The sequence below is a fragment of the Gopherus evgoodei genome, chromosome 19, assembly GCF_007399415.2.
Source record: "Gopherus evgoodei ecotype Sinaloan lineage chromosome 19, rGopEvg1_v1.p, whole genome shotgun sequence".
Classification (NCBI taxonomy): domain Eukaryota; kingdom Metazoa; phylum Chordata; order Testudines; family Testudinidae; genus Gopherus; species Gopherus evgoodei.
In genome coordinates this window covers 9,887,099-9,898,221 of record NC_044340.1, presented here as the reverse complement: position 1 = coordinate 9,898,221, position 11,123 = coordinate 9,887,099, and the positions used below count along the sequence as shown (strand labels likewise).

At 47.4% G+C, this 11,123-nt stretch overlaps 1 protein-coding gene across 2 annotated transcripts in view; it reads left to right on the top strand.

Annotated features, from left to right (window-relative positions):
- The first annotated feature begins 1,009 nt into the window (after positions 1 to 1,009).
- Positions 1,010 to 11,123, top strand: part of SNX19 (sorting nexin 19) — a 48,304-nt gene continuing 38,190 nt past the window's right edge. For both annotated transcript variants that reach the window (XM_030538397.1, XM_030538398.1), the window contains exons 1-5: positions 1,010 to 3,332; positions 4,211 to 4,349; positions 5,632 to 5,732; positions 6,284 to 6,403; positions 8,924 to 9,054. In XM_030538397.1, coding sequence (XP_030394257.1) covers positions 1,680 to 3,332; positions 4,211 to 4,349; positions 5,632 to 5,732; positions 6,284 to 6,403; positions 8,924 to 9,054 — 2,144 coding nt within the window. In that variant the 5' untranslated portion in view covers positions 1,010 to 1,679. The remainder of the gene's footprint in view (positions 3,333 to 4,210; positions 4,350 to 5,631; positions 5,733 to 6,283; positions 6,404 to 8,923; positions 9,055 to 11,123) is intronic.

The following is an 11,123-nucleotide window of genomic DNA, read 5'->3' as shown; positions in this document are numbered from 1 at the left end:
AAGGGCTACAAGGTAGAGATGGTCTATTTGTGTATTTTCTTAGTCTTTGAGCACTTAACAAGTGATACCTAAAATTGATAATGGCTAATGAAGCTTGGTTGTTTAATACTAGAGTTTGGCCCTCACCTGGATCCAAATCTGAATTTCCCAAAGCTTAGCAGTGTTTGGATCTGATGATTTGGTTCAAGCAGATCACAGACCAGATCTGCTTCCATTTATGAGTTTTCCTAAACCTGGGGAATGCCGGGACTGGGAAATCCCATTCACTCATCTCCATGTCAGTCAGGTTTCACTGTAATTACCTGGGTCAGCCATGATAGTTAAGTGGTTAGGTAATTGTAGCTGGATGCTTTTGTAACACTGCATTTCTAATATCTTGTTTCTGCCTTGTTGATCTGGGATGCAAGTTCTCATGAGCACCAGCCTTCTCCAAGATGGTATAAAATCAGAAAGAGAGCAATCTCATGTTTAGAATAAGGGATTGTGCACTAGGGAACACCTGGGTTCTATTACCAATGCTCTATGGGAAGTCACTTTACTGTGCCTCAATTTCTCCATCTGCCAGCAGTGAGGTGAGGTGTAATTCACTAATGCACTTTAGGCTGTAAATTGAAAACACTGGAATGGGTTTCTGGGTTGCAGGTGGGCTTGGTTTGAGAGAGATCGGGTAGGGGTATGGGAATTGTAACAAGGGGTGCTTATGAGGTGAGTGGCCAGCTCTGGCTGGGAGGGCAGATCCTGCTCTAGCTACTTTAGTGTTAGTGGGATTTTTACACCACGTGGGCTTGTGTCTTTCCTTTGGCTGCCCCAGATGTTACACTGTTGATTATTATTTGCTAGTAAAATCCTCCTCAGGTCCCTAGGATGTGCTGCAGGAGCAGAGACCGTGTTTTGAATTGCAGCAGTATTTTCTGTGCTGCTGCTTCCCTTTCACTAGGTGGCACTGAGAAAGGCCTCTCTGTGCTGCTCTGGGCCTTTCCCTTTCCCCTTTTGCTCGTATCTCCTTTGCAGAGGCAGATCCGGCAGCTCTCAGACAACAGCCCTGAGCCACGAGCCCCAGGTCCATTTCTTGGCAGGAGAGGGGCCCGCAGCTGGCAGGGGAGCAGCTGCTGAGCCAGCCACAGATGCTAAGCGGAGCTGGGAGAGAGCAGAGGAGCCAAGCACCAGCAATGCCTGGCAATGCAGCACTCAGACAAACCCGTGACGTATTCTAGCGAGCACCCAGTTAAGACCCTGTGGGTGGCACAGGATTTGAGAGCCCACTGGCTTGGCAGGGGGGTTAGAGGGAAAGTTGGGGTGCAGATGTGGGGGAGGAGGGGCTAGGGTCACGCTCCCCCTGTGATCTGAAAAGCAGGAAGCTTTTCATGCAGCTGTAGTTTTTAAAACAACTCATGTTGTTCCAGGAGCTAGTGGTTTTAAAGGGGGCTGGTTGGCCTGGCTGGTATAGTCTTACCCGGGGCTGTGACAAAGAGAGAGGCAAAGGTGCCTTTGCAAAGCGCCTCCTCACTTGCAGGGCTGTCTGGGTGTTGGGGTTTGGCAGTCAGCAGAGAGTAGTTTGCATTTGTCTTTCCTGTGTCCCAGCTGGTTGGATGTGATGTTTACAAGGTGCTGATCTGCCTGGGCTGGGGAAATACCCTTTCAGACTTGCAAGCCCAGCACCAAGCTCCCTGGCTCTTTCGATGGAAAACCAGAGGATGCTAAAGACGCAGGAGTCCTGTGGTAGTCTCAGCAGCGGGCTGGGCGAGCTGGTAGGGAACAGGAAGCTGATGGTTTTGGGGGCCCTGTTAGCCTGGTTATTAGTTGTGCACTTGCTGGTTAATGTCTGGCTGCTTTGCCTCCTCTCGGGCTTGCTGGTGGTGTTGGGGGGATGGCTGGGGTCCCAGGCCATCATCGGCACCCGCAGCCGGCTCCACTTGGAACGGTTCATCCTGCTGGAGAACTGCCCACAGAGCCCTGAGGCGGAGAAGCAGCTGGACGAGGAGATTGACCACATGATCCAGAAAATCATCCGAGACTTTGTGTCCTCGTGGTACCGGACAGTCTGCAGCGAGCCGGGCTTTGAGGAAGAGGTGAGGAAGGCCATGCTAGGCCTGGCCCTAGAGCTCAAAAGGAGGATGGCTCTGGTGGACAAGCAAGCCTTGACCCATAAGATTCTCTTGCTTTGTGGTTGCCACCTGCAAAGCTACATGAAAGCAAGGGAGAGTATGGAGGCTGCAAGGAGCCCGGCAGGACCAGCTCAGCTGGCAGACCAGCTCTGGCGAGCATACGGCGAACTCTCTGCCCCACACCCAGCTGTCCAGAGCCCAGCCATGGAAGTGAACTATGCTCGGAGCATTGTTGACCTGTTGCTCCGGGTGCTGGTGCCCAAGCCTCACCTGGAAACTAGGACCGGGCGCTTCGTGGTGGTGGAGCTGGTCACCTGCAATGTTCTTCTGCCTATGTTCAAGAAAATGTCTGATCCTGACTGGATCAACCTGTTGCTAATTGAGATTTTCTCCAAGATGGGCAGCAAAGGGGTGAGAAGGGGAAAGGGGGAGGCGCCTCCATTGGCTGCCTCCCCCTGCCAGCCCACAGTGCCAAATTCTTTGCCACTGAAAGTTGTGGCACCATCTCCAAGGCCTTCGGAGCTCCCCAGTTACGATGTGGTGGAGAGCCTGGAGTGCAATCCCCAGGAAGCGGAAGAGGGGAAGGACCTGATGAGCGGAGAGGCTGGTGCTGACGTTGATGGTAAGAAAGCCGGGAGCACGCCCGTGCGCTACCCCCAGCCAGATACTCTGGGCTCCCTCTTGCTGTGTGAGGACTCAGAGCTGGAGTCCCCTATGTCTGACCTCGGCAAGGACTCTGATTCCGTGGTGCTCTTGTCCACGGAGGATTTCCTCACTGACACATTCCAGGATTCCTTTGCGGTGCTGGAGGGGTCGGACGGCCTGGACCAAGAGGACCATGTAGTTACCAAGGATGGGTATCTGGAGGAGAGCACCGCTTCTAACTCTGAAAGAAGTGTCCTCCCCTCTGCACTGAGCCAGTGCCCTGACATACAAATTGACCCCGCAGTGGAGAAGGAAGATAGCTTGGCCTCTGTCACTGCCCTGCTGGCCGATCCAGAGAAACCTTTCCCGAGGCGACCGTCCTTTCTGGAGAACCCAGCGAAGAGTCCCCTGGACCCCAGCCAGCCACCTCTCCCACTTTACTCCTCCCATACCTTCAGCTTTGAGCCGATCAGTAGCCCTGACAGCCCAGTCATCATCCAGAACCTGCGGATAACCGGAACCATCACTGCCCGGGAGCACAGCGGGACAGGGTTCCATCCCTACACACTCTACACAGTCAAGGTGATACAGTCACTCTTTTCTTGTTGGAGGGTGGGCATGCAGGAAAGCCAATGCTTTGGAAGAGAGGATCAGCAAGCTGTTTTAGGCCAAGCTAATTGCCCCCTCCTCTGGGGACTTTGCCCATAGCAGGGCAGGTTGATATAAATCTGTGATTTCAATGACCAAGTGGAAAGCCTTGATTTGAAATTCTCAATTTCAATCAACTTTTCCATTTGTACTTCAGTTCTTTTCTAAAGAAAGATGTATTCTCCTTGGCTGAGATAATCATAAAAACACGTTGATTTACAACTAAATAGAGCCTTCACATGAGAGTTAGCAACTGTATAGCTTAATATTTTCAGACGTTTATTAATTGTACATTATTTTTTTTTAGTATGGAAGAAAATGGTGAATGATCTATTGCTTATGTACTACTATTGTGCCATATTTATTAAGCTTCACCTCACAAGATAGATGTTTTCCCACTGATTCTTTCTTTTTATAGAAAAGCAGCCTTTAACGCAAAGGTTTTGATAGAGGCTCATGGATTCAGCGTATTTATTGTTTGCTCAAATGTTTTAAGAGAGTATAATAAGTTTAGGCCTTAACATATTTTGTATTAAATTCAGATTTCATTTTAAATAGGTTTATTTTTAAAAACAAAAATGTATTCTAATTTTAAATAACAAAATTAAATCCCACTTAAATTTATTTAAAAAAAAATTCCTCCACTGTTATCCACCCCAGGAGGTAATGTGGGTCCGGTGGTTAGAGCGAGAGATTGAGAGTGGGGATTCCTGGGTCCCATCCCCTGACCCAAGGAGGGATCTTTGTCTCTGAGTTGTATCTGGTCTCCACAAGTTAACGACTGACTAATGGTCTGCCCTCTTCTTCCCCAGTATGAGACAGCGCTGGAGAGTGAGAATGCCAACAACCTCCAGCAAGTGGCCTACCACACGGTGAACCGGCGCTATCGCGAGTTCCTGAACCTGCAGACCAGGCTGGAGGAGAAACCCGAGCTGCGGAAATTCGTTAAAAGTCAGCACTCAAACAGAGTCCCTGTAAAAGCCCTAGCTGCCTTCCCCACCTCCCTGCCTCTCCTTGCCATCCCTGCATGGCACTGCTTGGCTAAATCTTGTGGGTGCCCCATTCAGAAGGCCTGGTGAGCATCCATAGGCCAGCACATGGTGGGTTAACAGGAGTCTAGGATGACCTCAGTGTTCTCCCTGCCTCTCTCTGAACTTCATCTGAGTTCCTAAGTGCCCCCTTCTAACTGCAATGAGATATATCCTGCCCCTCACCTTCCCCCAATGCATATCAACCATTCTCTCTGCTGTAGGAGCCGCTGCAGCATTGCCCAATCCATCCTCTTCCTGATATTCCTGCCTGCTGTGCACTGTGTTCCTCAGCAGCAGAGAGGGGTGTGGGTCAGCCAGCCGCCCTGGACTAGCTCCCTCAGGATGGAAATGGGGCTCTCAGAATAGTGGGTGGGAGCTGGTCTCCCCATCCTGATTGTTGATGGGCGGGTGTTTCAAGGAGCATCACTGTAGGTTCCAGGAGCAAGCCCTGTAGTAGAGGTGACCAACATGCAGCACAAGCACCAAAGATGCCTCAATTGACTGTAGCTCCTGGCTTCCCTAATCCAAATCACTGTAGGGATTAACTGCTGGGCGACTCAAACCACAAGCAATTCCTGTTCCTCTGCCAAGCTAGTTAGAAGAGAGGACACCAGGGAGGAGTGTCCATTTCTGGTAACAGGTGCACATCAAAGTGCAGAGTAGGGTTGGCTGCTAGATTCCTCCTAAAATCTTAACATAGCCCTTGCTGCAGCCCAGGTTGGGGTGTCCCTTTCCTAACGTAATGGGGGGGCCCTTGGCTAAGCAGTGGAGAGCTGGTCAGACAACAGAATTTCTATACCATAGGAGCCTTTGGTGTTGAGAATCATTTTCATTCTGATTTTAGAATGAAAAGTCGGGGTTTTGAAATCTCCTGTACACTGGAAAGTCCATTGTTTGGATAATGTTGAAACATTGTAATGTAATAACTTACTACAGATAATAAATTCTCTCAGGTTGTCTATTATCTCTTAACCAACACCTCCAGTCCTTTGGCATGGCAGAGTCCTGTGTCTTAAAACACTTGGGATGAAAGCTCTGTATATATTTGAGGCCAGATCCTTTCACCCTAGTTCATGCAGAGCATTAACTTACTCTGCCATTGGCCTATGGGTGTAGTAAGTTACTCCTCAGTCAAGATTTAGCCCTTTATTTACATTGCTGATGCGTCTTATTTTTACTTATGCATGTGTTTTATTCTGAAGATGTCAAAGGTCCAAAGAAACTTTTTCCTGATCTTCCGTTTGGAAACATGGACAGTGACAAGGTGGAAGCCAGAAAAAGTCTCCTGGAATCGTTCTTGAAGGTGAGATGTTCTCTCAGGTCCCTATCATTAAACAGACTCAGCAGCCTCTTCCTTATGACTATGATCTGTTTGTGCAGGATCCATGTGTGTGGATGAACAGAGCAGAGTAGTGATGGGCTGGTTAAAGCAGAGGACTAGGAAGCAGACTTCCTGAGCTTTTATCCTGACTTTGCCACATGTATATGTGACTTTGGGCAAGTCAAACTTTCAGGAATGGCCTCTAATTTTTTTTTTTTTGGATGGGGTGGGAGGGAGAGGCAACAAGAGAAGCCTTGGCCTGCCTACTGACTCCAAATAATCCATACAAGGCATGACTTTGCCCTCTTTCATTTTATGGAGGAGGGAAGAAATTCAGGGTGGATAGCTCAACAAATACCCTGTCGGAGTGTGGGAGAATTTTACCTGGGGAGTGGTGGTCGTCCTGTCTCTTGGAACATCTGGAGACTGTAGCATAAAAGACAACGTGGTACTGATCACCAGGAGAGATGGACAACAGGCTTTACCAGCACTCATCTGTCTCTGAGGACCCAACCCTGTGTTTTCCTTTGCAGCAACTGTGCAGCATTCCCGAGATTGCCAATAGTGAGCAGGTGCAGGAGTTCCTCGCCCTGAACACGGACGCCAGGATTGCGTTTGTCAAGAAACCCTTTGTGGTCTCCAGAATAGACAAGGTACCTTTATGCGCCTGCGTAGCTACCATGTGTTGAGCTCCATTTGTGTGAACGCTCTCATCCTAATGCATTAAAATACTTTCTCCTTCTAGGCTTTTGTCTGCCTGTTGTTATTTATTAGCATCTAGAGGCCCCAGCTGAGCTCTGGGACACCACTATGCTAGATGCTGTACATACTTCTAGTTAGAGACAGTCCCTGCCCCATAGAGCTTACAATCTTCATGGCCACAGAAGTGGAGAAGTGAAGTATTATAATCCCCTTGTCACAGCTGGGAAAACCAAGGCATAGAAATATCGAACGACTTGCCTTGGGAGTCTGGGTCACTGGAATCACAGTCCTTGGCTTTAACCATAAGACCACCCTTGCTTGCTTTGTGCAAATGGCGTCTGTGACCCAAATTGCTACCCTTCCCATCATAAGCATAGGACGTTGTACATAACAGAAGGAGGGAGAAGAGGAGACAGAGGGATGGTTCATTCATTTCAATGACCACCTTTCCCACTCCATCTTGCAAGTGCCCAGCCCAGTTGATGAGCTCAAGTGTTGGTGATTTGGAAAGGTGCTAACTCTTATGGGATCCGTGTGGACCCAAATGTGCCTGGTGCACCTTTGGGTACTCTTCCCCAGATCTCCTCCTGGATTGTGAGCTCTCTCAACAAATCTCTTGAGTGGTAACGTGTTACCTGATCTCAGGTTATAGGAGGGGTGTAAGATACCTACACGTTGGTTTTTTTCCCTCCCCCAGGAAACTTTGCTGCATAGATATTTTAATAATTAGATAAAGATTCATAGTCTAGTAAGAATGGGGGATTGGTACTCATGGGTTCTCCATATTTACATCAGCTGGCCAATCCCTGATTGTTAATGGGCAGGGTTTTTTTTACTGTATTTAATGAGAGCAATAGAAAGCTTTCCAATCTGTCTTTTACAGATTGGTGTCTGCTTGGGCACCTGGGTGCATGACTGCTTGTTAAAACCACTTGGGTTGAGGCTTAGCTGAATGCCTGGATGCGCAGTGTATTTGGCTCTGAATGAATGAGAGTGATGCTTTTTATAGCTTCCCCTTCTTCCAGTTTCCAGAGTGCTGAAATATACATAGCCCAGCGCAACAGCCATCCCCTCAAACAGGGTCCTGCCCCTCCTCCCTCTGCAATGGTCACACTGAAAGTTCACTTGATTTATCCAAAGTCTCAATTTTCCTCTGTCTCCTGTGATGTTCACACAATCCAGGCTGTCCTGCCCTTGGGAAAATGGTTCAGACAGGGTCCCTTCATTGAAGATATCACGGTCTAATTTAAACACACTTGACATGCTGGCCAACACTTCCTCTCATGATGCACCTGGTGCCCATAAACAAAATCAAAGTGAAATCAGTCTCTCTTCCTTTTGCTCTTGCATTAAAATCCTAGCACATGCCTCTCCAAATGGAATCTTTCCAGAGCAGTGGCAGCTCCCATGCCCTGAACACCTCAGGCGAGGGCGCTATCCGCAGATGGATCACTTTCAGCACCTGTCACTCCATTGAACCCCCGGCAGTTCCAGTAGGGGCACTTTAAGAAGTGTCCTGTATGAGCATATGTGCAGTTCAGAAGGTTTAACAGGCCTCTGTCTAAAACGTTACCTGGAGAGGCCCTGTGACTCTCAGGATAAGTCTACCCTGCAGGCAGAGGCGTGACTACAGTGCATGTAGACGTCACTGAGCTAGCTTTGATTTAGCTAGCTCTAATAATGATTGCTAGCAGCATCATGGACTGTACAAGCCCACTCAGCACCCTGGGTACATACTTGCCACGGCTTCACTGCTATTGTTACTCCAGCTAGCAAGATCAACCATAGCATTGAGTCTGTCTACACAAGCTGTGATCACCCACTTGCGATTGCAGTGTAGGCCTGGCCTAAAGGGGAGCACCTGTGAGCCATGGGAGCAGAGACGGGAAAGAGAGACCGAAGCCGGTTTGAGCTGCCCATCAGTTCTAGTCTGTTTCTCTGAGCACCTTGGCTACACTTTTGCTGGGGATAGCTCAGTGGTTTGAGCATTGACATACTAAACCTCAGCTTGTGAGTTCAGTCTTTAAGGGGGCCATTTAGGGAGCTGAGGTAACAAAAAAAAAATCTCTTAGGGATGGTACTTGATCCTACTGTGAAGGCAGGGGATTGGACTTAGATGACCTTTCACGGTCCCTTCCAGTTCTGTGAGAGAGGGGTATGTGTGTGTGTGTGTGTGTGTGTGTATATATATATTTAAAAAAAAAAAAAAGCTGTTAAGGGACATTATGAGTCCATGCCTTGTCCCAGTTAACTTCTGCTAACAGTAGGACCTGACCCTAAAGGAGCATGGATGAGATCTTTTAATCCCAAAGTGAAGGTTGTTCTGGCCATGCCACGTTCTTCTTTCTCCTTAGTAGCGGTTGATAGGCAGTTACCGGCTGAGTTGGGAGCCAGAGGACGCCTCTTTCTGGAGCATGGTATCTTCCTCCTTCACAAGGAGTTAACCACCTTGCTTTTCCCACCCCTGGCAGATTGTGCTCAATGCCATTGTGGACACTCTGAAGACAGCCTTTCCCAGGTCAGAACCTCAGAGCCCAACGGAAGAGCTCAGCGAGACAGAGGTGGATGGGAAATCCCAGACGGATGGGAAGAAGGCTAATAAGTAAGGACTCTTTTTCGGGTTATGCACAGCATGTTGACAGTATCAGTGGCCTGAACATAGGATAATTAGTGCTTCAAGGTAGCACCAAATGCCAGGCTTGATGATGGGTGCTTTGAAATGGTGAGTAACATGCAGCCATCCTACCCTGTGCTGTGACTCCATTACATTTTACAAATTAAGCAGCGTCAACTTGGTCAGTATGTGAGGAGGAGACCCCAAGGGGAACACTCAGATATTCCAGGAGTTGGTGCTGGCTGATGATAGGTGGCTCTCTTCCCATGGGGTCCTCAGTGAAACATTGTATTTTGTGCTGTTGGAGGTGCAGTGCATTGGAAGACATGCTTATATTATTGAAGGATTGCATTATGATCTTTAAACCAATGCACAAGCAGAACCAGTGAAATGCAGCTTCCTCTGGGGTGGAGCTGATGTTTAAACAGCAATTATGGCAACCATCCACAATACTTTAGGACACAATCCCAAATCCAACTGAAACGAAGGGAGTTTGGGGAAGGAAGAATGTAATTTCAATACCTGAGTTCTGATTTGGTCCAGACTTGGGGGTTAATCCCCACTCCCCTTACCAAAAGTTCCGCAGACTCCTTGCGCTGGCCAATGGCGTGGCCAGTGAATGCTGGAGTGTTTATCCTGTGGCATAAGCTGAGGATACTGCATGTACTTTGCTACATAAGTGTTTACTATCTGCTGTTGCTAAAGTCAACAGAAGCTGCTGGTCAAGGTGGCTGGAATGCATGTGTGTGTATACACATGTATTTTCCTGAAAGGGGATGTTTTGCTTCAAAAAATTGCTGTGAATAGTTTTTTTTTTTTAATCAGATTTGGAGCAATCTTGGCTGGAAAGAACATTCCTTAGCAATAAACAGACTTTTTAATTGATCCAAAAAGCAAATGGCCCTTCCAGATCCTTCAGACCTCTCTGTGTCTGCACATTTAATAACTTGGTTACACAATCCTACTTAGGGCGTTTGATAGCAAAAGGTTTTATGAACATGTTATGTTACTGTATATGCTTGTGTATAAGTGACTACCACTCACTGAATAGAAATCTCTATTTAGAAAAGAAAAATTGACCGGTATAGGAGGGCCTGTGTGTGTGCGTCAGCCAGTGGATAGGAAAAGAGCTATGCACATGAATCTATAAGGCTGGAATTCCATTCTATTTACTATATTGTTAATCGTAGAAATCTGGGGCTAGAAGGGATCTCGAGAAGTCATCAAGTCCAGCCCCCTGCTGTGGCAGGACCAAGTAACCCAAGACCAACAACCTCCCTTGGAAGCCTGTTCCAGAGCTTAACTACCCTTATCGTTAGACAGTTTTTCCTAATATCTAACCTAAATCTCCCTTGCTGCAGATTAAGTCCATTCTTCTTTTCTTGTCTTCAGAGAACAATTGATCACCACCCTTTTTATAACAGCCCTTAACACATTTGAATTCTGTTATCAGGTCCCCCCTCAGTCTTCTTTTCTCAAGACTTAACCATGCTCAGTTCTTTTAACTTTCCTCAGACGTCAGATTTTCTAAATCTTTTATCCTTTGTATTGTTCTTCTCTGAACTCTTTCCCATTTGTCCACATCTTTCCTAAATTGTGGTGCCCACAATTTGACACAGTACTCCTGCTGAAGCCTCAAGAGTGCTAAGTAGAAAGGGACAATTGTCTCCAGTGTCTTACATACAACACACCCCAAAATTATATTGGTCTTGTTTTTGCAACTGCATCACTTTGTTGGCTTATATTCAGTTCATGACCCACCATAATCCCTAACTTCTTTTCAGCAATACTACTGCCTAGCCTGATAGCCTCATTTTGTAGTTGTACATTTGATTTTTCATCCTTCCTAAGCGTAAGACTTTGCACTTGTCTTTATTGAATTTTATCTTGTTGGATTCAGAGAAATTCTCCAATTTGTCAAGGTCACTTTGAATTCTAATCCTGCCCGCCAAAATGCTTGTAATCCCTCCCATCTTGGTGTCATCCGCACATTTTATAAGCATCATCTCCACTCCATTATCCAAGTCATGGTGGTTGGTTAGGGTACCCAGGGCTCT